A 23,997-nucleotide genomic window follows, 5' to 3' on the forward strand; every position below is an offset into this window, starting at 1 on the left:
GCTGTGCGAGTGGAGAGGGCAGCCTCTGACTGCTTTGACACGTGAGAGTCTGCAGGGTTTATTTGGTAGTGCGCAGTTATTGCAAATCTCACCTGCTGAGAATGCTTCCAGAAGAGAACAGTGCTGAGCTGCAGGCTAGATGTGGGGACAGCTTGGTTATTGCATAAGTTTTGCCTAGTTTTTAAACCCAGGTACTCTGGTCTCATGTGATTCTGTATGCGATTTCATCAGCTGTAGACTTAGCTGCTATTCTCCATAAATGCGCTTTCAGAGGAGAGCTGATATACTTCAAAACTAGACTCTTACTGCGTTTTGCTGATGAAAGTGGAATTTTAAAGCATTCTTGCAGCTTAATAGTGCAGTTGAAGACTATAAAAAGTAAATACTTGTTTTGTTGTTGCATGATTGTTCTAAAGCTGATGAGTTAAAAGAAGAGCGATTGTGTGTGTTTGCTTTTGAAATAATGTTTTTTTTTTTCTCCAAAAGCCTTTTGTAACCATTTTATGTATTCTGTTTTATAACAAGTGGATAGACTTTACAGTTATGTGCTGTGCGGCCTGTCAATCAGTTCAGTCTGACAGCTGTCAATCACTGACACGCAAATATTATGGGATTCCCTAGTGAGGAAAGAATTGGTATCTCTGTGTGGTGACTTTAGCCTCCCGCAGTTCCGGTACTTTACATTTTTTTAGTTTCTTTCCTTGTGAAGTGATGAGAGTTGTACCTGCAATGTGTTAACTGCCAAAAAAAGACTTCTAAATACACCTGAAATACTTTCAGTCTTATGTTCCTTTGATTTTGAAAGTGCTTAAAACATAAAAGAAAATTCAAGGCATTTAACCTGAAGCTTTCTCAGCCTGTTTTAAAAGTCCAAAATCTTTACTTAAGGAGGATCAACTTTACAGAAATCTTTAATGTAAGGGTTTTTAGTTCTATTAGGTTCTGATTTTCCTTCGTTGAGTCAAGGCTTACTGGGTGGTGAAGGAGCAGCCAGATTTGCAGATGGTTGGGTTTGTCCTCAGGGCTAACTTCAGTGAGTATCTACTCAGATGACAGAGATAGGGACACGTGGGTTTGAGGATACGAGGGAGGGGACCATGAGGTGGTAGGAGTGGCCAGGCTGCTCAGGTACTGTCCCAGGACAGTGTCGCTCCATGTCCTCATAGTGAGCAGTGCCAGCAGATGAGCCCCTTGTGCTGCCTCACACAGATGTGCCGCAGTGTTGAGCTGCGGACACCCTGGTGGCTCTCGGGCAAGATCAACAGATTCCTCCCATAGTGTTCTATTTGGTTGAGCTACCTACTGAGTGTAGATGTACCTCCCAGCATCACAGAGCTCTGCTCTTAAAAGATTATTCCTTGGTGGGATGGTTTAGCCTCAATTTTGGGGGAAGTTTTCACCTTTTTTTTGAAATTGTATCCCAAGTGGGGATACCTGCACTATGTCCATTGCAGATGACTTCAGTTAAGCCCCTGCTTCAGGGGAGGGAGGGTCTGGAAGTGGCCTTCATTTTGCTCAGGAGGGAATTGGCCGTGCCCTCCTGGTTTCCATGCTGAGAGTGCTGGCGAGGCACCCGGTGCTCCGCAGGCTCCTCCGTGCAGCGGTGCTGGAGCATCTCCATACAGAACGTGGTGGTGTGGTGGGTCTGGTTTGTGGTGCATCCAGTGCCACAGGGCTTCCAGCAGCATGGTGGGTGTGCAGCTCTTCTCCCCTGGAATATATAGATAAGCAGAAACATTGGGATACCCTTACCTTATAGACTTCTGTAGTAACATCTGGGAACTGTTTGACTCTTAACAAGTATTTCTAGTGCCATGGCTTAGAAGGCTTCATACTTTTGGTACTGCATGCATGTTTTAAGATGTTTTGAAACAACATTCTTAATTTTTCAATGAATAAACAGTTTGCATTTTGGTTCAGCTCCTTAAAGAAAAAGGTGATGGTGCTGTAGATGTAGAGCCACTTCCCGCTTACACTAACCAGTTGCTTTCTGAACTCTGCTTACTATCTTCATCTCTCTGTTGAGATAGTAAATAAAAAAGCCTATAAAGCCTTTTATGTTGATTCTGAAGAACTAAAATTATCAGTGGGCAAGGCTGCAGAATGCTGGTTCTGATCTTCAGCTCATTCTCACACTGTAACTAAACAGTTTCTGGAGAATGGGGACATGGCACTTCTCTGGCAAGCCAGAGTCTGTTTGCCTGCTCCCCTAGGAACAAGTGTTCTGCAGCTCAACTGCTACTGGTTTCTTTATTTAAAGGGGTGAGGAGGGGACCTAAGTAGCAGAAAGTGAATGGCCAGCCCTTCTCCTAGGTCTTTGGGTTTTATTTGTGTGCCATAAAACCAGGTTTGTTTAGTGACTGGCAGGGTTTGGGGTGCTGTGAAGGCAGCGTCCTGCACCATGCCTGGGGAGTCCCCAGAGCCATTCCCTGGCTCCTGACAAGGGAGGCAAGCCAGTCCCTTGCCCCTCAGCTTCAGAGAGGTGGATGCTTAAATGCCACACCAAGCTTCTGAGGCTTAAAGTGCTGGAAATAAAAAGGAGGAAATACCTGGGACCTAAAGTGCAGCAGGACCAGGGAGATCCTCCATCCCAGAAAAGAGAGATGTGATTAAGGCACCGTCATTGTTCTTGCAGCTGCTGGTTCTGGGAGTTTGGATGCAAACATGTCCCTAGTTGTCTTGAGATTAAAAACCACTTTCCACCAGCCCTTTGTGATGGCTGCTGTTATAGGCAGAGTGCTGAGGCACCATTTCCAATTAGAAAAAAAATAGACTAAAACATTTCCTTAAACTATTATACATATGTGCATGTCCATCTTAAATGTAATTTACTTAATAACCATATGTGGGTAATTCTTTATTGGCTAGATCCATCTTAAGATGGATCTTTTATCTCTTTATCAGCAGATCCAAGTATCTGCCTCTGTTCATGTGCACTTGGAGGATGCACCCATAAATACTTGATTTATCTAGAGCCCTGTTTAAAACTGCAGAGCTTCTGGAGTATCAATATACAAAATGCTATAATGGAGAATCAGTAACTTGTTACTTTGATATATATAAAAAAGCTCAAAAAAGCTTAAATTGGAGTAAAATAATAAAATCTGTATTGGTGGCTCATACTTTAAAGAATATCATTCATGTTAGATGTAACAGATGATCTTAATATATCTGCTTTAGCAAAATTTTCCCACTGGGAAGTGAATTTTAGATGTAGTTTTATCTAAATTCAGAGGTTTAGTGATTTCTGTAAATTGTGTGTAATATTAATGTGCTTCCCTCAGCTGGAGGTAAGTCAGCTCCTTTTTTCATAAGAGCAAACTTTTGGGTATCCAAATGTCTTTCTCAAGTATTGTCTTTCTGTTTCCATTTGTCAAACAGATCAAAATGGACTTCTTTGAGCTGCTGGCTAATCACCACCTGGACAGTCAGTCTCGCTGGAGCAAAGTGAAGGACAAAGTAGAGACTGACCCCCGTTACAAAGCGGTGGATAGCTCCTCGCAGCGGGAGGACCTGTTCAAGCAGTACATCGAAAAAATAGCCAAGGTACGCATAGGGCATCCGGGAGCAGAGCTTTGGCTACTCTGCTGTCCCCTTGCTGTTAACGTGTGAAGTCACTAGCTAGAAGATAGAACAATATGTGCTTTAGTTCCATACCGAAAAGAGTTCTATACCACAATTATCTGTACGAGCCCACAATGACAGCTTGAGACTCAAAGTGCCCTTCCTGGGGATGCTGCCGCAGAATCTCCGGGTAAGTGTATGTATGTGTGCATTCACACACATGGTGTGGAAGATTTTATCCAGCAGATCAAGAAAGGCTGACTCCTGTAAAGCCATTGGTTGTAAAGATGAATGTAGAACTTTGGAAGATGCAGACACTGTAGAATCACAGAATGGTTAGAGGTAGAAGAGGCTTTAAAGGTCATCTACTTCCAGTGCTCCGGATGTGCAGGGACATGCCACGTTCATCACTTCCTACCAGATGGGCAGAGTTTCCTTTGCTGTGATTGTGTTGAGCTTCCTTCAGGGATATAGGTGGTTCATACACAGTTTGTTCACTGTTGGTTCTCCTTAATCCAGTATTCCTGCCTTTCTCTTCCAGGCAGTTAATGGCTGAGAATGTAAAACTGGGCTGACAAATAGTGACACCAGTCTCCCCCTGCCCTCCCATGGTTCAGAGTTTGCACACAAACAACACACTCCTGAGAGTAGTTGTTATGTGATCAGTGTCGTGATCAAACTTCTCTTTTCGCCATCTAAGCCCCATAGTGCAGGAAAACTTTGTAACCCATGGATCTGAAATCACTTTCAGGTGTTTCATTCCAAGATGCCTTTAATTGATGACCCTTTAATTTACTTCCCTGTCCACTGAAAATATGGAAGGTGCTGTGCTGGTTTTATTGAGAGAAATCTGTTGTTTCTTTTCAGAATTTAGATTCTGAGAAAGAGAAGGAGCTGGAAAGACAAGCTCGCATCGAGGCCAGTTTGCGAGAGCGAGAAAGGGAGGTGCAGAAGGCTCGCTCGGAGCAAACCAAGGAAATCGATCGCGAGCGGGAGCAGCACAAACGGGAAGAAGCTATTCAGAACTTCAAAGCACTTCTCTCTGACATGGTGAGGCACTGTCAGCCCCCTGCTGCCTCCTGTTTGTAGGTGTTGTGCTGTGTAAAGCTTTGGGGCGATTGCAGTTCAGTTTGTATCAAAATAGAATCCTGTTGGCTCCTCCCCACTGCCCTGCAGTCGCTGCTGGGAGTTTTGCCCTGGTTGGAAGAGAATGCTCTGTGCTTGGGGTTCCTGTATCCTGCCTGGGAGTGAGTGCATGGTGGTTTTCCTGCTGGGTTTCCCTGGAGCCTCGGGGTGATGGCAGATTTTCAGTCATGCTTCTGTAAGCTTTGATAAGCCTTTTGGAAAATTAGATAATTGTTGAGTACTAGGAATAGTCCCCTGGCTTTTGCATTATCTCTCTTCATGCTCCAAACATAGTGCCTTTGTGTTAGGATTTCTCTGCTGTATTAAGAAGGAAGTAGTAGATAAAAAATATCAGTGTACTGCAGAAAAAATGGTTTTAAGAAAAACACCATCTTTTGCCTCAGGTGCGTTCTTCAGATGTGTCCTGGTCTGACACCCGACGGACTCTACGCAAAGACCATAGGTGGGAATCTGGATCCTTGCTAGAAAGAGAAGAGAAAGAGAAACTCTTTAATGAACACATTGAAGCACTTACCAAAAAGAAGAGGGAACACTTTAGGCAACTTCTGGATGAAACCTCAGCGGTAAGAGCTGTTTATAGTCAAACTTCCCATCTCTGGCAGCCCATTGGGATTCATCCTTTTCTGGTTTTCCATCACACAGTCTGACCTGTTTGGTTTTATTTCCAGGGCCCCTTTCCTTCCCCGCTATCTCCTCTTGGTAACGAAATCTGCATGATGTTTCCTTTGCCGTTTATCTTGAGCATTACTTCAGTTTAACATACAATTCAGTTACATTTAAACTTCTAATCAGTGATCTTTTTACCTCCTGCAGGTTGATACATTTCTTCAACATTGAGTTATTTGATACTCTTTGCTCTGTGGCATCTTGCTCTTTCAGTTACCCTCAGTGTGTCCGTTTTAAGATTATATACGGATACCTAGTAATAAGTTTGTCTGTGTTGATGTTCTCCTGATTTAGTTTGTGCTCCTGAACCTGCACTTTTGTTCTGTGTGACGCTGTGGAAATCTCTCACATATTCTGTGTATTGTGGGAGTTGTGAGTCTTGCTTTTTTTCCATTAGGTGCCAGCTTCAGTCAGCTCTCTTTTAACCCATATGTTTTACCTTACCCTTTAACACATCGCTGAAAAGTTCTTAGAACATGAGTCAGATTTTTAGGTAGAATAGGATGACAGATGTGTAACTCAGGCAAGTTTTCTGAAGGTGATTTTTAACAACAGATTCCTACACATAAATATGCACTAGAAAAAGACAGGAATGTAAATTATATTTGTGAGGACATTGATCTGAAAATGCCATCTCAAAAGACTTAAACATATAAAACCAACTAATTAAAAATAAGAATGTAGTAGTCTAAATAATCAAAACCCAACATGTAAGAATAAAGCCACAACTTTGTCAGTGGGCTTGGGAGATATTTAAAAGCTTCAGGTGTAATAATATTTCCACTCCATATTCTTAGAATGGGATTTTCTTTTCATTTAACCATTTTTGCTTCTCTTGAAAGATAACTTTAACATCAACATGGAAGGAAGTGAAAAAAATCATTAAAGAAGATCCAAGGTGCATTAAATTTTCTTCAAGTGACAGGGTGAGTGGTTTGCCTCGCTGTTGCTTCCAGTGTCGGGCAGGATACAGGGAACGGGAGTCGGTGGCTGCTGAGCTGGTTCCTGCTTGATGGGAGCAGAAGTAGTATTGTTTAAGTAACACTGTTTAAAAATTAAAGTGCTAAAGATGAGGACAAATATAATTGTGATTATTGCTTATGATCAGTGTGCTAAGGTGCACTTAATCTGCATTCAGTGTCTTAAGCTTATCTGTTTTCTTTCAGAAAAAGCAAAGGGAGTTTGAGGAATACATTAGAGACAAGTACATTACTGCCAAAGCCGACTTCCGAACTCTGCTGAAAGAGACCAAATTCATAACCTACAGGTGTGTGGCCTAACATCAGCAAAGGGCTGGTCTTTTCTCTAATTTTCCTTATAACTGGCAACAAATTCATGTCTCGTTCTTCTCTTAGTGTAACTTATGTCTAAGTTGGCACTTTTGCAACTTTTATAACCTGTCAACCCAAAAAGGGTGTCCTTTCCAGGCGGGTACAGCTTCAGAGAGGTTGACTTCTACACTCTGTTTCAGAGCATGGTGAGGCTGATACAGAATCTTGGGTATGGACCAAAAGAAGTTTCTGATCAGAAACACAAGAAACACTTTAAAAGGAGAAATGAGATTAAGTTCTTTGGATCCTGATGAACCACGTGGCTCCTTGGTGGTCAGCACTGTAGTGCCTTGGAGTCTTGACTTCAGGTGGGGCTCAGTGACAGTGCTCTGAGCTGCTGCTGTGGACATAGCTCACCAGTTCAGCTGGCCTGCGGCTGAGACTTCTACATTCGAATTCTAATTGTTTGCCTCATTTAGATGCTGGATTTAAACCTCAAGGCCAGGTTGGACGGGGCTTGGAGCAACCTGCTCTAGTGGAAGGTGTCCCTGCCCATGGCAGGGGTTGGAACTGGATGAGCTTTAAGGTCCCTTACAACCCAAACCGTTCTGTGATTCTATGTTTGGGGTTTTTTTGTCCCCTCTAGGTTTTAGCATTTGCATAGTTCAAGCAGTGCTGTACAAGGCCACTGCAGCCAGACACCAGCCTCCCATGGTGCTTAATTAACAGCACAAATGTAGGTGACTCTTCCTGTGCCTAGAGTACTGTTGATGTGCCTAGTCCTGACCTTAAGCAGCATCTTTCTAGCTGAGAAGATGCCCAGGTCCCTGCAGCCTTTCCCAGCTTTGCCTTTCCTCTGTGCTTTCCCTTGGTGAGGGCAGCTCGATGCAGCTGCCACCGGTTGCAGGCCAGGCTCCTGGGCTTTGTGGCTCCCAGCCACTCTGGGGTGGTAACTCTTACACTTGCTTTTAGATCCAAAAAGTTGATCCAGGAGTCAGATCAGCATCTGAAAGATGTTGAGAAGATTCTGCAGAACGACAAGCGATACCTGGTGCTTGACTGTGTGCCGGAGGAGAGGCGCAAGCTCATCGTGTCCTACGTCGATGACCTGGACCGTCGAGGCCCCCCTCCACCACCCACGGCCTCAGAGCCTACGAGACGAACAACAAAATAGCTACAAAATACTTTCAAGCCAAGGGTATCTGTTAAATCAAAAGCTTGCATGAGCCATCTGTCAGGTTTATACATATACATTACCGTGAAAATATTGCAAAACCATCTGAGGAGCAGAGGAAGAAGCAGCATTTGTGAACATGAAATGGTCTCGGGGGGGGAACCAATGGCAAAACCCCATGTTAAAGGTATTTGTGAGTTTCTTTGGGGCATGACTGACAAAAGTCTGAACATGTGGCTGTGTCTGGTAAGGAGCTCTCAGAGCAGAGCCGTGTCTGAAGCTGGAGGCATTCTCACCAGTGTCATATGCGTGGGTCTTAAGGATGATGACACTTGTGGTTTGAGCTTGCACTACCTGTGTGCCACCAGCTTCCTCATGGTTACCTGTGGTCTCTGCTGAGGAGGTGCAATGCTGTCTGATAGCTTAAATTACCCACCACTGAAGAGCATCTTCAGGAAACCCAGGTTCCAATTCTCTGCTTGCTTTGACCCCTGTAAATGGAACTAAATCCATTCAAGCCAGAGTTAGAACTGAAAGAGGAGAATTAGAACCGAGACCTTAAATGAAATCTGTTCACAGGTCTGCTTTTTTCCTTATCCTGTCCATGAATTAGAAGCAAAATCAGGTTGCTCTGCCCAAGTGAAGATTTGTCTGATAATTTGTACTCCAAGTTGGAAACACTTGGTCCATAGCAGTGGTTACCGGAGCAGAACAGGACGGTTGTACAAACCCATTTTTATTTACGATAGTGATCTTTACATACTTCTGGATTAGACTGTGGATTCCCCTCTGGGCAATTCTTGTAAACTATACTCCTGTTTTGAATGTTAAACTTGTGTTTCTAAAGCTTAATTTTGAAATGTTGGGATTGTTCAGTTTATGTATTTGAACTACAATAAACCAACCCTTTTTATATATGGATTGTACAGGCCTAATACCAATTTTTGTTGGATTTTGTTGGACTTGTGAATTTATGAGTAAAGCAAACAACTGAAGTCATATCGCCCATATTCTTGGCTGTGTTCGGCAGAATGGAGCCTGTGTCACTGCAGAACGTTGGATGGAGCTGCAGCAGCAGGCAGGTCAGCATGCGGGCAGTGGTGCCAGCAGAACTGTGTTTGAGTTTAGATCTTATAGAATCATAGAGCAGTTAGGGTTGGAAAGGACCTTAAGATCATCGAGTTCCAAACCCCCTGCCATGATCTTGAGTCTTTTGCTTAAATAGGAGATTATAGGGCTGGAGTGACAAAGTATTTCCTTTGATTTGCTCAGTACTTGACGTGGATCCCTGCCTCTGAGCTGGGGGCTGGGGAGGGATTGATTCTTCCATGAGAAATTGGTACATTTTTTTATGCAGTTCCTGTTTTGGTGGCCAGCCACTGGGTCCTGCAGCCTGAGCACCAGCACAGAAGGTTGTTTGGGACGGGCTTGTACTGCTGACACCTGAACTTGCAGTAACATATGCCATTCAGGGCATGTATTCCTCCTCCCACCCCTTCTGCCAGTGAATGGGTTTCATTTCCCTCAGCAGGAAGCCAAGCATTTTTTATGGCTCTTTTAAAACACGGTTAACTTGTTCATTAAATGAATAAGATTGCTGTTAATTTTAATTTACCTTGTTTATGGCAACCAGATGTTCGTTAACATTTATTTATCTGCTGCTTCTGTGCCTGAAACAATTACACCTGATGTACCGGGCCCCTGGGGTGCTGCTGCTGCAGTCACAGAAGTGCTGCTGGGGGGTATGCTGGTGATGCAAAACATCAGGGAGCTGGTCCTCTGCCCTGCAGCACCTCAGGCACAGCACCCTGTGCCCCCCAGGGCAGGGGCAGTCTGTGGGATCCTCCCTCTAGAGGAGGTTGGGTGTAGGGAATGCTGACGCCTTTCCCATCGCAGTCCAGTGGGGTTTCGGCACAGTCCAACTCTCTCCCAGGCACCATCACCAGCCACAAGGGTCCAGCAGCTCTGTTTTCTACAGGACAAGAGCAACAGCCCTTGTGACTGCCCGGAGCCCTGTTACTGGAAACAGTGCTGATGCTGGGCCATGGGGCTAAGCTCTGGGATGTGATAATGCTGCTCCCTGCACTGGGGATTGCAGCTGGGCACCTTTCTGCACATGAACGTAAGGGGCCAGCTCAAGTGCCACACTGTGGGACTGTTCCACTGGCCACGTGGGGCTCAGCTCTCACTGACCAGCCTGGTTTTGGCATCTCTGAGCCCCTCGGGTACCCATCACTTCTGCTTTCCTGCCACAGGCTGCCCTGGCCAGAAGGGAATGTTGGAAAGGACAGCAGCCCCCCCATCAGCTCGGACCTGGCAGCACCCTCTGCCCAGGGACCTTCGGACACCATCTGAGTGCCCGGAGCTGCCGTCACCCACACGCGAGAGGCACAAGGAGCCAGACAAAAGGCACGTTTGGGACAACTTTACTTCTGGCACCAGAGTGCAGGCTTTCTTACAGGAACCAAAGACTTTTTATTAAAAAAAACAGTTCATTTGCTCTTGCTATTTGTTTTTTCCATTTCATTTTTAAAAAACCCAGTTACTCCTGAAAGCCTTCACTTGGAATGAGCACACGAGCCGCTGCGCTTCCCATTCCCCTTGTGAGCACTCCAGGATGGCGGCTCTCCCTGGCGCAGGGGGTCCCAGTGGGTCAGCGCTCCGAGGCTCCATCCCAGGGGATGGGGGCCCCTGCTGTCTACAGCTCCCACGTGGTCCCTGTGCTCCTGGAGGAAGCAGCAGCCGGTGTCCCTGGTCGAGGTGAATCCTCGCTCTGTCCCAGCACCAGACTGCAGGGCCGCGGGTGCTGGTGGAGCTGCCGCTGCGGGGTCACCCCTTGGGGCCACTGCTAAAGTGACAGCGTTAAACTTTATCAGTGACTTTGTTCATTTGCTCTTTGCTGCAGGAGCAGTTCTCAGATTGACTGAGGTTTCTGTAGCTCTTTGTATTGAACGGGTTTTTGCTCCAGTAAAAGAGGGACCCAGACAACCTGTGCCGTGAATGGGGCAGCCTTGCCATGCAGAGTGGAGGAGATATTGGTTTTATTGTTATCATTATTATGGTTATTATAACTCAGGCCCACAGCCAGCCTCTCTGGGAAGCAGTGCTAACAGCAATATATGGTTGGATTCCTTTTTAAAAGGTCATAAATTAGCAACTTATACTTTATCTTTTTTAAAAAACATGAATGAATAAATAAATAAATAAATTTAAAAAGAAAGGGGGAAAAGAGAGAAAGAGTCAGAACATGCAGGAGCTTACAACAGACCAGGTGAGAGTGACCAAAGCAAGAGACAAGAAATGCAGATGAAAAGCCCAGGTTCAGTTTGGTTTGCAGTCAATGCAGTTTGGAAGCATCATTTATAAAGGTATTCATATACCAAAAAAGGCACCACAGTATCTACAGAGCCAAATCCTCGGGAGCGTTGCCAGGGGGAGGCTGCAGCACATCCCCCCCCCCCACGCCTGTCCCTTGCTAACTGGAACTTCCCTCTGTACGTTTGGTGTTGCTGTCTCTGCTGGGACAAACACAAAACACCGACAGAAAGAGAAGGTGAGAACGGGCAGAGGGGCTCCGGGCCAGGCTGCAGGGCTGTATCTGCCCATGGGGACACCACGGGTCCCCCTCCCCTCCTTGTCCCAGGCCACCGTGCTCGTCCATCGCAGAGGGCTGCGGCCACCCCCATGGGACACGAGCCCTGCACCCCTCCGGCCACCCCGCGCTACATCTTGGCTTCAGTGTGTGAATGGAGAAGCCCGGTGTGTGCTGGGGAGCCCCTGGGGCGCAGGAGCACTCGCCTCTGCATGGCCAGGATCTGCAGAGCAGCAACTGAACAAAGAACAGGAAGGAAAATGGGAAAAAACAGGAAAGAAAGAAAGAAAAGAACCGTTTGAAATCTTGTGTTTACTCGTGTTCATACATGAGACTCCTAGAGAGCAACTTGTCCTCCTAGTTAACCTTGTCCTGGAATATGTACAGGTTATTGGTGGCTGCCACGGCGATGATGTTCTCGGTGGGGTGCCAGGCTGTGTGCAGGATCTTTTTGCTGAAGTCCAGGCTGTCCACGCTGATCTCGTCCTTCCTCCGCTTGCCTCCGACGCAGACCTTGCGGGGCTTGAGGATGGCGCGGGGTTTGCTGTTCTCCCGCGAGGCCTCCAGCGTCACGTCCCGCTTGGTGTTGCGGTCGAACATGCGGAAGAAGTTGTTGTAGGAGCCGGTCATGATGACGCTGTGAGGACGGAGGGAGGATGGGTCACGGTGTGCGCCCAGCCCAGCCAACACCCAGCTGCGCCAGAAGGTTCAGCTCCGCCACTGGAGCCACATCCCCGCGTCCTCCTTAGCTCCTTAACCCAGGGAATGTGCACAGGGGAGGCACCCCCTCCCGGGGCAGCAGCGTGTACAGGGATCAGTCTTTATGGCAAGGATTCAGCTGACCCGAACCAAATCATGTTCACACCTTTTCAGAGGGAAACTGCCTCGTGATTAGAGGCAGCTTAAGTAAGCAAGGCATAATGTGATTTGGAAATCAGACTCCAGGCCCAGTTGTGTCCCTTAAGTCACCACAATGGTTAAGAATAAAAAATAGACATCAACCCTCCCAGGCCAAGTGGTTTTGCACACTGCCTGCTCTGGTTTGCTGTGATTTACGTGTGTGGACAGCCATCACCCCCTCGGTTCGGCAATCTGGAGCCGAACGCACCAACACCCTCCAGTGGGTGTGGGTGAACTGGAGACAGGAACAGAACCCACCCAGGGGAGAGCCAGGACCCAGACAGACACCCCCAGGGTACCTGGGGGCAGGGATCCCGTTGTACCCACAGGAAAACTCCATGGAGCCAGCCAGAGGCCAGGGAAAGGCGCGGGGGAGCCCGCAGGCAGCCCTGGCTGTGCTCCCCCGGGGGCCGGGCATGGACGGAGCCGCTCGCACTGACCTGTCAGAGCCGTTCCAGACGCACTCGAACTTGTCAAAGATGCAGTCGTTCTCATAGAGCGAGCACAGCTTGCTCCGCAGGTAGTCATGAACCTGCCGGGGGGACACGATGTGAGGCCCCCACATGCCCTGAGCATGACCACCCACTGCAGCAGCAGCCCCCCTCCACGTGTGGCTTTGGTGGCACCAGGGATGTCACCATGCAGAGAGCGGCAGGGACTGAGCCTCTCCCCCAACACCTGTGAGCACCTGAGCTCCCCGTCCCCCCCCCTCGCCCTGGGACGTGGGTTTCACTCCACACAGCCACACAAGCCCACATTTAACAGCTCTTCCTTTGCTGTCTGTGGTTTCATGGCACGATGCTCCCACCCATCAGGTCTGCGCCAGCCCTGGAGCACAGCATGGGCAGGAGCACAGCGGGTGCCCGGCTCTCCACACTCACCTGGTAGGTCTCAATGGGCCGGTTCTCCATGTTGAGGTCCCACACCTTGACGGTGAGGTAGTCCCGGGTCATGATGTACCTCCCGCTGTGGCTGAACTTGACGTCGGAGATGGAGGAGATGATCTCGGAAAAGAACGACCGGTTACTTGGGTCCTCGGGCTCTTCAAAAACTGCCAAAGAGGAAAGGACAGCGCCAGCATCAGCCGGGGTGGGAGCTCCTGTGCCCAGCCCGAGCAGAGACACCTGCAGCAGGGGGGCAGCGCTCCCACCTCTGGGTCCGATCTAGACTAATATGGGCAAGCACCCGTATTTTAAAGACTTGGCACAATTGATGCTCCTTTGTTTTTAATGTGTGCAATAAGAGAAAAGGATCATCAGAGACCAATCTATCAACAGCACCACAGAAGCCCAGAAGATTTAGAGCCTTGCACATCACTGCTGCTCTCTAGAAATCAATGTGCAGTGTAACTGAAAGTCAATGTAAATATTTTATAGCCCCTGCAACCCGCAGATTTAATTTGATCAGTCTTTGAGTAAATCAGTTTGAACAGTTTGAGGGAGACCGATGAAGTTCCAAATTAAATGTATTTATAAATTTGATTTCAGAGCAACATCAGCTGGGCAAGGACGGTTTTAGAAAGCCATCACAGGGATGCATCAAGAGAAATGCTGTGATGCGGAGACACCTGTCCAGCTCCTCTTCCACTTCCACAGCTCCCCAGAGCAGCACTGCAGGATGCTCGCACCGCTTCACTTCTTTACCGGACACAAATCCTGCTGCCAGCCCCATGAGTCCAACACTCATCCCCCTTGGCCACTGGATCTGACCCCCTGTGCCCAGAGCAGGGCTGGTGGCTCCGCAGGCAGCGTGTCCTGCACAGTGCACCCAGCACCAGTGTTTGCTGGGGTTGAGCATCCTCTTGCTGAGCCCTGTGGTGCCCACACCTGAACCTCTGCGTACAGCAGGAAACACACCTGAAGTGCCAGTATCAATGATCTCTACAAATCAGAAATGGCACTGCCCACAGCAGGACTCCGCTCCAGGGCCTTTAATCCCCAGCAGGAAATCTGATGACACATCAGGTCTTTTAAATGAGAAAAGCGACAGCAACAAGAGGAAATAAAGATCTGAGGCAGTCTGTGGAGAGCGTGTGAATGCCAGGACGTGTCTTCACTGTAGCCATCACAGGTTTGCTCTCATCAGGTCTGCTGGATTCCTGAGGCTTGCTCTAACGGCTGCATCATTTCCATCACAGATGCATGCCTGAGCTCATGTCAAGGCAAGAGGTGTTCAGGTTATAGTGCAGGGGCAAGAGGAAGCTGTTAGGAAAGTAGAATTTTCCCTGCACCCATGTCCTTGTCTGCTGTTCTGGGGCTCTGATACTGGGAAGCAAAACCCCCAGATACAAGGGGGGACACTTGTCTTAGGCATACATCTGCAGTATGGGAGAGTAAAACCTGTGAGCTGCCAGCTACCTCATCAAAGCAGCTTTATGCACTTTGGACCAAGGCTGAAACTCTTTTCAGCAGAGGATAAATGTTTGGTAGAGTTGCTGTAACACAGTCAGCAGGGAGGAAACAGAAGGGAAAGGTCCCTCTTTGGGAAACCTGAGCCTTTGGTTCCAGGAGTTTGGTACAATCAGTCCCTAAAGCTCCATAAGGAAAAAGGGGAAAGCCTTTTGCTATGGGGAAATAACTGCAGTAACTGTTATTCTGCCCGCCTTACCAGCTCCAGTAATGCTGACCTGCCCTTTGGCTTCCCTCGGTGCTTCAGCCAAGGCGTGTGGAAGCTGATGCTGCCTGCGAGGCCAGCTCTGAGGCTGGAGGGAGCTCACAACATCACAGATCGCAGGAGCCTCCATCGAAATGGGCACACAAAACTCGATCCGAGAAGCACGTGAGTACGAGCTGTGCCCAAGCAATGAGCTGCCTCCATGGGAATTAACACGGCTGGGGCGTGCAGAGACAGCATCTGCATTCCTATTAAATACTGACAGCTATTAAATGTCTCCATCGGAGGATTTGCCTCCAAAAGGCAACGCTGCTTTTCATGTTGAACTTTGATGAACTGTTTCAATTTCCACCTGCACATCCTCAATGCTGCAGTTGTCTGGGGCTGGGGCTTCTGAGGGATGGAGGGAAATCAATCAGGAGATGTCACAGGAGAGGTCAAAGGGAGCGGGATGCGCTGTGGGCCCCATGTGCGGGACGCAGCAGCACCAGGCAAAGGGAAGAGCAGGGGGGGCTCTGCCACCAGAGTGCCAGGGAAATGGATTCTGTTTGCTCTGTGACTGTGTTCTGGTCCTCAGCTGGGAGCTGCCACTGTCGGGCTGTGAGACACAGCCGGGAAACGCAGGAACAGAAACGGTTCCTTGCTCAGGGTTTGGGAAAGCTGCCATTGGTATTTCCCATCTCCAGGCAGCCAAACCTCTCCCACCAGTGATGCTTCCCCTCCATCCACTGCACCTCAGGTTAAAACAGGTCTCAGACATGAGCACAGCTCAGAAGCCCAGAAGCAACAGCTGCTGTGTAATTCCCTATCAGCTGTAGGAAACCCACATCTGAAGCACACCCCAGGGCTCTGCAGGGGTAGGTTATGACCATGGGGCTCCAGGAAGTTGAACCCATTTTATGTATCCTGTTCTCCTAAAGTGATCACACTTTGAGTACTGGAATCTCCTTAATTTCCCACAGGATATTGGCCATTTTCTGAGGAAAACCCAAACCAGAACAGGAGACACAGGAGTTCAGCTGTGCGGTCACACAGGAGACGCAGGGCTTTGGCTGCGCAGTCACACACTTGTTCCTGCCACATTTCACTGTTCTTAAGGCAGACACCAAACTCTTTTTGACAACAGAGGGCTCAGCACAGGAACTGCCACAGCCTGAAGAACAGCAACAGGTATTGACCAGCTCACCCATAGCTGCTGTGGGTGTTTGCGCCAGTGTTTCACTGGGCAGGCTCTAACAGGAGGAGTATTCCCAGCACCAACCTCTGGACATGCAGAGGCTGAGCAGCATCAGCCTGGGAGGAGCAAGGACCAGCTCCCCGCCTGCCCAGCTCACTCTGAATGTTGAGGGGGCTTTTCTGCACATCCCGACCCCTGCGGCATCAACCACAGCTGAGAACAGGGCATGGGGAGGATGGGGTGATGCTGTGGGGTCTGGGCTCCCCTTTTCTGGGCTCTGTGAACGCGAAGGGGACCCCGTTCCACGGCACCACGCTGGGGCTGCACTCACACTTGGCGTGGCGGTCGCAGAGCGCGGAGGTGCGCATGTCACACAGCCGGATGGTGCCTTTGCTGCTGCTGTAGACGAAGGTGTTGCAGTGGTGCGGGTGGAACTCGGCAGCCGTGATCACCTCCGTCAGCTCCTCCATGTTGGCTGGTTTGATGTCCACGATGTCTGGCAGGGCGAGTCAAGGAGTCCCCTGCAGCGCAGACCCCGCAGGGCCCTGAGCACCCTCCCGGGAGAGCAGCACCAACCTCAGGCTCCAGCCCACACCAACACAGGGCAAAGCCCACCTCCATCACATTGCTGTTCAAGCAGGGACCATGAGCCCTCTGTACAGCCAAGACCTGACTCTACCAAGTCACCCTGAGCCAGAGCAAACATCTCCCACACAGAACCAAAACCCGGAGCACAATGACCAACAGAAACTGCCGCAGCCCAGGGGTGCTGCTGGGCACGTGTCGCTTCCAAAACGTTTCTCATGCTCAGGCTGGGTGAAGCGCTGGATGGCAAACAGAGCTGGCCCTGCAGATGGTGCCACAAGGACCTGCACAGCCCCGCAGAGCATCCCAGGACTGCAGGGCATGGATGAAGAGGATCCACCCCAACCTGACACCAGCAAGCAGTCACCAGTGGAAGCAGCTTCAGATTCTACAGTGCAATCCAAACACCCAGCATGGGGTGATTTACCCACTGAGCAAAGGGGGAGAAAGAAACAGCAGCTTTCCTGACCCCCTGGGAAGCACATTAAGAACCTGCTGTTCCCGGCAGGATGGGAATTAACAAACAAATAATGGATTTCTGCCCCTTGTGAGGGGCATTTCCAACAGCCCCAGGGCACAGCCTCTGAGCGGTCTCAGCCCGGCCGCACTGCAGATCAGCAGCAGAACCTGGGTCCCAGCTCAAGCCAGGCCTGAGCCAGCACACAGCCCTGCAGGGCAGCGACCACCCCCTCTGATCGCTCCTTGGCCAAACTCCCTGTGGTTTCACCCAAATTCAGTGCTCCCCACGTTCTTCCCCAAACCACAGCGCACACTGCAGCCCTGCTCAGCCGTACCCACCAGCACCACGCCTCTGACTGCTGAAGTCCTCTCCGGTGCCTGAATGTGCCCCATGCCCCGTGGGGACTCCTCAGTGGGAAACACTATAAATATCACCCATGATAAGTGCCCCGTTGCTGTTATTTCTGACGCGGCTGTTGCAAGGGTGACTGGCAGGGCCCCGTTCGTTCAGCAGTGACTGGCAGCCCATCACCTCGCTGCAGGGCACAGCAGAGACTGCACAATTAATATTGCTTCCCTGCATCTTCCCCAAGGCATCTGTCTGCTCCATCACGGGCAGACTCTGCTCCCGCCCGCCCCGCAGCAGAATTCAGAGCTCTGTCACCAGGCTGGAGGCAGCATCCCGAGGATGCCAGATGAGCCCTGCACACACAGGCAGCGGCTCAGCTTAGTGTGACCCATGTCCTGCCAGCGGCACAGCTCAGCCTGGCAGAGATGAAAGGGAAGGGCCTTGGAGGTGACACCCGGAGATGGGGGTTTCAAATGCTCTGCAGTCAGATGCGCTGTGGACAGCACTGCTTTGTACTCCTGACCCCTGGGAGCCTGCCAGGCGGTGATGCTGTACAAGGAACCGTGACTGGGGTGCAAGGATTGGACCCCATCATTCTCCCACTGACACGTGCACATGTTCAGGCTCCCAGGGCTCCTACACCCCCCTCACCAGCCGAGGCACCTCCCGTACTCCAGCTCTTGGCAGGGCTGTGGGGGCTGCGGGGTCACGCACCAAAGGATACTAAAACTCTGATTTGTGATTTCGAAGTTCCACAGGTTTATCCTCAGGTCATCCGCTGACATGTAGGTCTCGTAGTCGCTGTTGACGGAGATGGAGTTGATGTGGTAGGTGTGCGCGTTGGCAAACACCCGCCGGGGGGTGGCCTCCACCATCAGGTCCATGGGCCGGAGCACCGGTACCTGTGACGGGAGGCAGAGTGTCAGCACCCAGGGATGGGTCCCACTGCCCACTGGACCTGCGCCAGCTCACGGCATGTCAGGCACTGGCTCCACCACAGTGAGTGCCTGCAAGCACCGGCTGCCCGCTCTCCATTCCCCTGCCTCGGCTCACGCCCTCACCGAGAAAACCCAGCAGCTGCGTGCGGGCATGAGCAGGACAAGCAGACACAAAACCTTTCACCTTTGAGAGAGGCACCAGAACGGTTTGATCGCAGCAAGAGCCCCATAAACCAGGCTCAGGGCTGAGCTGCAGTGACTGCTCCTTCTTTGGGAGAAACAAACCCAAACCCACTTCTGCCTTGTTTTGTCACTGTTAACCAGTGAAATTCTTGCCAGAGGCATTTCTAACAGGCTCGTACGTCTTGAGAGAGGCGGGCCAGCACTGTTTGCTGTTAACTTTCTTTGCATTTGCTTCACAGCAAAGTGATGGAGGTGAGATGAGAAGAGACAGGGAAAGGAGCACACAGGGCAGGGACAGATGGGGGGACTATAAAGGGAGCTGTACGTGTTTGCCTTCAGATTAATAAGTATAACTCTTGTAAACAGGGGATTGAGAGATGCAGTAAGAGCAGGGAACACGAGGAGTGGTGCAAGTAATAGCTTCAGACAGGAGGCTCTGGAGGCAGCTCAGTGCTCCCGGAGGTGTCAGTCCGTGCTCCTGCTCGGCAGGCAGCTCTTCCCTCAAGCTACTTCATTACTGTGTGTGTTATCTATGCGCTGCCCAAAGCGATTTCCCATGGCTGCCGAGGTGGGGACGGGACTGTGACAGCCAGCGCCAGTGACACCAGAGCGCAGGGACTGCAGCACGGAGCTGGAGCTTAATGTGACGAGCCTGCCCGCTAATCCAGCCTGACACGGGCAATGATGCATCGTTTGCGCTGACGGACTCCGCTCAGCCGCTGGGGACGGAGGCTCAGGGATTACGGCAGCCGTGCTGCCGGTCAGACCGGCACAACCACAGCACAGTGCAAAGGGAAAGAGCTCACGGTTACACCGGGCCGTGGCCACACAAAACCAAGTGCAGTGAAGGCACGAGCCAAGCACCTCACTGCACTGCACCGCACTGCACCACACTGCATCTCAACTCACTGCACTCACTGCACCGCACCTCTCACCGCACTGCACCTCACTGCACCTCACTACACTGCACCTCGCCGGGGGCAGCCAGGGCTGAGGCACAGCAGCGTGGGCACCGGCACCTTCCAGCAGGATTCCCTGCCCCAACCACGCAGCTCCCACTGGCATTGCCATGGCAATCCTCAACAGCACATAGCTCCGCAGTGCATCCCTCCTTCAATTACGGAGCCAGCCTGCAGGGCAGGCTCTGGTATTATATACACCCATTATTAAAGGGTAATTCAGTGTAACAAACCGCATCAAGTACATAGAAAGGCTGCCAAATAAAATAAACCACTAATAAATTAAATTACTTCTTGTTTTCAGGGCAGGGGGGGGATGCCAGTCATTTCTCATTTAAAACAAAATCTGTCTTCATTTTTCTCTCTGTCTTTTAGCAGGCACCCCCTGCAAAAGAGCTGGTCCCACTCATCCAAAGCACACATGACACTCGGTTCCACTCTCCTTATCTAGCCAAGGCTTCCCCTTTCCTCAGTTAATGAGGCACTAATCCTGCCTTGTGCTGTAAAATTCATCTCCTTGGTGGTGGGGGGGTGGAGGATCCAGGGTGCCCTGGTCTTTCCCCACCACCAGTGCTGCCAAGCGGAGGACCACGGTGCTGTTAACACCATGTCAGTAACTGCTGCTGCTTCTCTACTTTGTCCTCTGCTACCATCAGGTTTCCCCTTTCGTTGCTCGCCATGTTGACTGTCACCAAACACTCCCTTGCTCCCCATCGGAGAGCTCCTCCTCACTCCCAGTGCTGTGATGGATGTGGTGTGAAGGGATGCAGAGGTTTGGTGTTCCTCAGAAAAACCTCATCCTCTGCCCAAAACACAAGTCAATACACAGGGAAAAGGATGAGGCCTCAGCTCCTGGCCACGTGCTCACCTCTCACAGGCACAGCCCAGCATGAGCCGGGTCTGAGCTGCCCGTTCCTGGGCTCAGACAGTGACCGGTCACCCCAGCACAGCCCCGCAGCGAGTGCAACCCAACACGCTCACCAAGGCACGAGCGCCCAGGCTCAGCACCTCCGCAGGTACCTGCCCTGTTCAGTAGGACCAGCAGTGCTGATTCCCTTGTGACCTCAGCCCAGCCACGATGCTGTGAACCAGCGCTCAGGGCACAGCTTTGCTCCCTCCTCCTGTGCTTAGAGCAGGACAAGCTGCCCTTCCTGGTGCGAGGCACCAGCCCACCAGCCCCAGCAGATGCTGGCTCCGCAGCCCTGGTGAGCTGCAGGATTAGTCCAAGTGGGATTAGCCACAGCCGGAGCCCAGATTAACCCCACCCTTGGTTCTGCAAGAAGGAAAATGTCATCTGGTTCCCAGCAAATCTGAGCAGAGCTGCCTGCCCAGCGACAAACCCAGGTTCATCACCCGCTCCAGCAGCCAGGCTCCTCCCAACATGCTCCCCGGTGTCTGTTTCTACCTACAAAAGGCACAATGTGCAACCAGTGCTACCTGCACATGAACAGTTTGCAGACAAAATGCACAGCAAACACCATGGCAGACGGACAGTTTCCTGCTCTTCAGGATTTTGTCTCATTGTACCTTCCCCGTGACGTGGGGAAGGGACCTTTCCATGGAGGATAAACCTGCTATCTCATTACCAGTCCATGTAGCCGATAGAGCTTCTGGTTTCATCTTTGCCCCAGACACGTCCCTCCCTAACCCTCACACTAACACCGCTCCTCTGGTTGCCCATCACTGAGCCTTTTCATACAGTGAAGCAAGATTAAGCCTGGGCTCTGTCCATGGGCCAGCTGCTGGAGCCATCCCCACAACCAGCCCAACACCAGGCCCCGCTCACAAGGGGTTTCAGCGCAGGGATGAGCAAGTGTCCTTCCACACAGAGCCTCGATCCCCCCAGATTTCCTGGTCTCTGTGTGCTTTCATTGTGTGATAGGATTTTTGTTGCTTGTAACTGAGAACTTGTCCTGGTTCAGCTCCTGGGCTCTGGGATTGCTGTCGCCACCTGCCCCTGAATTCGGACACAAGCTTGCAGAATCCTCAAAGAACAAAGAGAGCAGTTTTCTTATCCAAAGTTCAAAATCCTGACCCCTTTATGCCAATCCCATCCGCACCGCACGCCCCTCAAACCTGTGATTGCTTGAACACATCTTTATTAACTTATTTCTCCTTCTGAAAAAGAGCCCGTGTCAGTAAAATCCCACCAAGTGGATGATTTTCCCAGCAAAACCCTGCAGAAGCAGAGCCATGCTCCCAAACACACGTTCAGAGCAATCCAAACCCGCTGGATAATTCTGCTGGCACATTGTTTTTACAGCACGTCTAGACACAGATACCAGCAGTGCAATTGCTGTGGAAAAAGACATGGAGAAAAATACTGGAAAGGTCAATTCTGGTCACCAGCGTTTCCAGGCGTTTACAGATATTCCCAGGATGAGGTATGAGTTTTCCCCAGAAAAGGAAGAGTTCAGCTCTTGACCTGGGAGAAACAGACAAATGAGGAAAGCACCTCAAAGCTGTGCACCACAGGTCCCAGCACTGCCCTGCCTGCGCACAGGGTGGGTGAATGTTGCACCCTGCACTGCTCCAGAGCAATGTGGGCAGCCCATGGAACTGGGAAAACCCTTTGTTTTTAATTTCCATGGCAATGGTTTGATGATGATCATTTGAAATTGATTAGTTCTGCCATGTGCATTTTATAGCCCAAAAAAGCCAAATGTTACACATTACCTTGTCATTTAAATGATAATGCTTCAGAGAATGTAACCAGGGAAAAGACAGACAGATCTCTGTGCTGGGGCAGAAATGCTGCAGCACAACATGCCTTCTCCAAAGCATCCTCCTTCCCTTTCCCACTCCCATCACACAGCCTCACTCAGGGCTACCCGCTGTGTGCACTGCGTGCTGTGGACACACAGCACAACCTCCCCGGGAAACTGCTCCAGGAAATTCCAGTGCTTTGGCAAAATGGGAGACACAGACCCACACTTCTGGTGGGTTTTGGTGGGACCGGGTGAAGCGGCAGCTCTCAGGCAGAGTGCGCTTTGTGACACCGGGCGCACCGACACTCATCGCACCCGCGTCGTGCTTGGCCGGGGAGGGCCATTCCTCACCCAGGGCTGCTGGTGCAGAGCACAGAAACCACCCCCTGCACCATGGTCACCTCCCAGGTCCTCCACAGCCGGGTGGGACACGGCCCCACGGCTCCGTGGGTGCCCAGCAGCCCGCCTGCAGGGTGCTTCCTTCCTTACACACACTTAAAATGCTTGCGACAGAGATCAGCTGCCCCGGGCTGGGAAAGTTGTTCCCAAACGGTGTCCAAGGCCTCCTGGGTTTCCCTGGCACAGAGAGGGGAGAAGCAAGAGCCCTGACCTGAGCCCTACCATTCCCTGCTGCTCTTCCAGCTGTGATCGTAGCTCAGGAGAAGGCGACTTGATGGACCCCAAGAAATCCCAGCCTGGCTGGAGCACCCTGTGACGGGGTCTGTAGGGTGGGAGGATGCACCCCAGCGTTCCATCACAGCCTGACCTGCTGTGAGGGACCAAAGCAAACACATTCTCTATTTAGAAGGATTTTAAGCCTTGGCTGTTATTTGTGTTATTTCTTGCACACACCCCACACGGCAGAGGTAATGGCTGTTCACCGACCAAGGGGCACTTGAGAGCTTGCTGAGGCTGCTAAATGAGGCCGAAGGGCTGCAGCTATTAGACTGGAGGCAACGCAAGTAAGCAGAGCTCTTCTAATGACAGCAAAAGCCTTACTTTACAGTCTGAGCAGAGTTAAATATTCCACTCTATGTGGGTTAGAAATTTCTCAGAGAACAATGTTCATCAAGCACATTAAAACCATGATGACAAATGGGTAAGAGATGATGGCAGCAAGGTGGTTTTAACACCTTTTTTGCTCATCTGTGGTTGAAGATTTAACTGGATGGATGTGGCTTTACACCAAAGCAGGAGCATCACAGGACAATTAAATGTCAGAGATACACCAGGCTGCAGCAAAGTGGTTGCAGCAATGTAAATGTCTGTCTAAGTAAAATCATCAAAACATCAGATCAAACCGGGGCTGGAGGAAGACTCCTCAATCTCCCGTCCTCAGGGACAGCAGGCGCTGTGCAGGCAGATACTAATAACCATAAACGCTGAGCACTTACACCGTGTTTTACCTCTTCCCGTTGCCATGAGGCAGGAGCCACATGTTCCCACCGGGGCGTGGGGAATCGCAGCACAGTATCTCAGGGCACAAGGGAGCACACCCAGCTCCTCCAGCACCAGGAAACAGACTGAGAGCAAACCAAAGGCTGAAACATGAGGCAGACATGGGACTCCAATAAGCACTGTCCAGTGCTCGGATGTTCCAGTGCCAGTGGGACGGGCTGGGTGCCCCCCACACTGCCTGACCTGGCCCCAGCCCCGCTGGCAGCAGCTCTGAACCCTGCTCCTCCGTGGGGCACCGGCCACCATGGATGGGGA

At 50.5% G+C, this 23,997-nt stretch overlaps 2 protein-coding genes across 6 annotated transcripts in view; one reads left to right on the forward strand and one right to left on the reverse strand.

Annotated features, from left to right (window-relative positions):
- The window catches only part of TCERG1 (transcription elongation regulator 1), a 30,885-nt gene extending 22,143 nt beyond the window's left edge, over positions 1 to 8,742 (forward strand). For all 4 annotated transcript variants that reach the window (XM_061344002.1, XM_061344003.1, XM_061344004.1 and 1 more), the window contains 6 exons: positions 3,382 to 3,546; positions 4,432 to 4,614; positions 5,094 to 5,273; positions 6,219 to 6,302; positions 6,543 to 6,643; positions 7,620 to 8,742. In XM_061344002.1, the coding sequence (XP_061199986.1) occupies positions 3,382 to 3,546; positions 4,432 to 4,614; positions 5,094 to 5,273; positions 6,219 to 6,302; positions 6,543 to 6,643; positions 7,620 to 7,821 (915 nt within the window). In that variant the 3' untranslated portion in view covers positions 7,822 to 8,742. The remainder of the gene's footprint in view (positions 1 to 3,381; positions 3,547 to 4,431; positions 4,615 to 5,093; positions 5,274 to 6,218; positions 6,303 to 6,542; positions 6,644 to 7,619) is intronic.
- Positions 8,743 to 11,708: 2,966 nt separating this feature from the next.
- Positions 11,709 to 23,997, reverse strand: part of PPP2R2B (protein phosphatase 2 regulatory subunit Bbeta) — a 58,495-nt gene continuing 46,206 nt past the window's right edge. For both annotated transcript variants that reach the window (XM_061343970.1, XM_061343971.1), the window contains 5 exons: positions 18,221 to 18,398; positions 16,435 to 16,599; positions 13,195 to 13,364; positions 12,754 to 12,845; positions 11,709 to 12,050 (listed from right to left, as the gene is read on the reverse strand). In XM_061343970.1, coding sequence (XP_061199954.1) covers positions 11,771 to 12,050; positions 12,754 to 12,845; positions 13,195 to 13,364; positions 16,435 to 16,599; positions 18,221 to 18,398 — 885 coding nt within the window. In that variant the 3' untranslated portion in view covers positions 11,709 to 11,770. The remainder of the gene's footprint in view (positions 12,051 to 12,753; positions 12,846 to 13,194; positions 13,365 to 16,434; positions 16,600 to 18,220; positions 18,399 to 23,997) is intronic.

Source organism: Neopsephotus bourkii, unplaced genomic scaffold (genome assembly GCF_033783945.1).
Source record: "Neopsephotus bourkii isolate Nb327-2 ecotype Australia unplaced genomic scaffold, CSIRO-AGI_Nbou_v1 NB_1846, whole genome shotgun sequence".
In the NCBI taxonomy this organism is placed as follows: Eukaryota; Metazoa; Chordata; class Aves; order Psittaciformes; family Psittacidae; genus Neopsephotus; species Neopsephotus bourkii.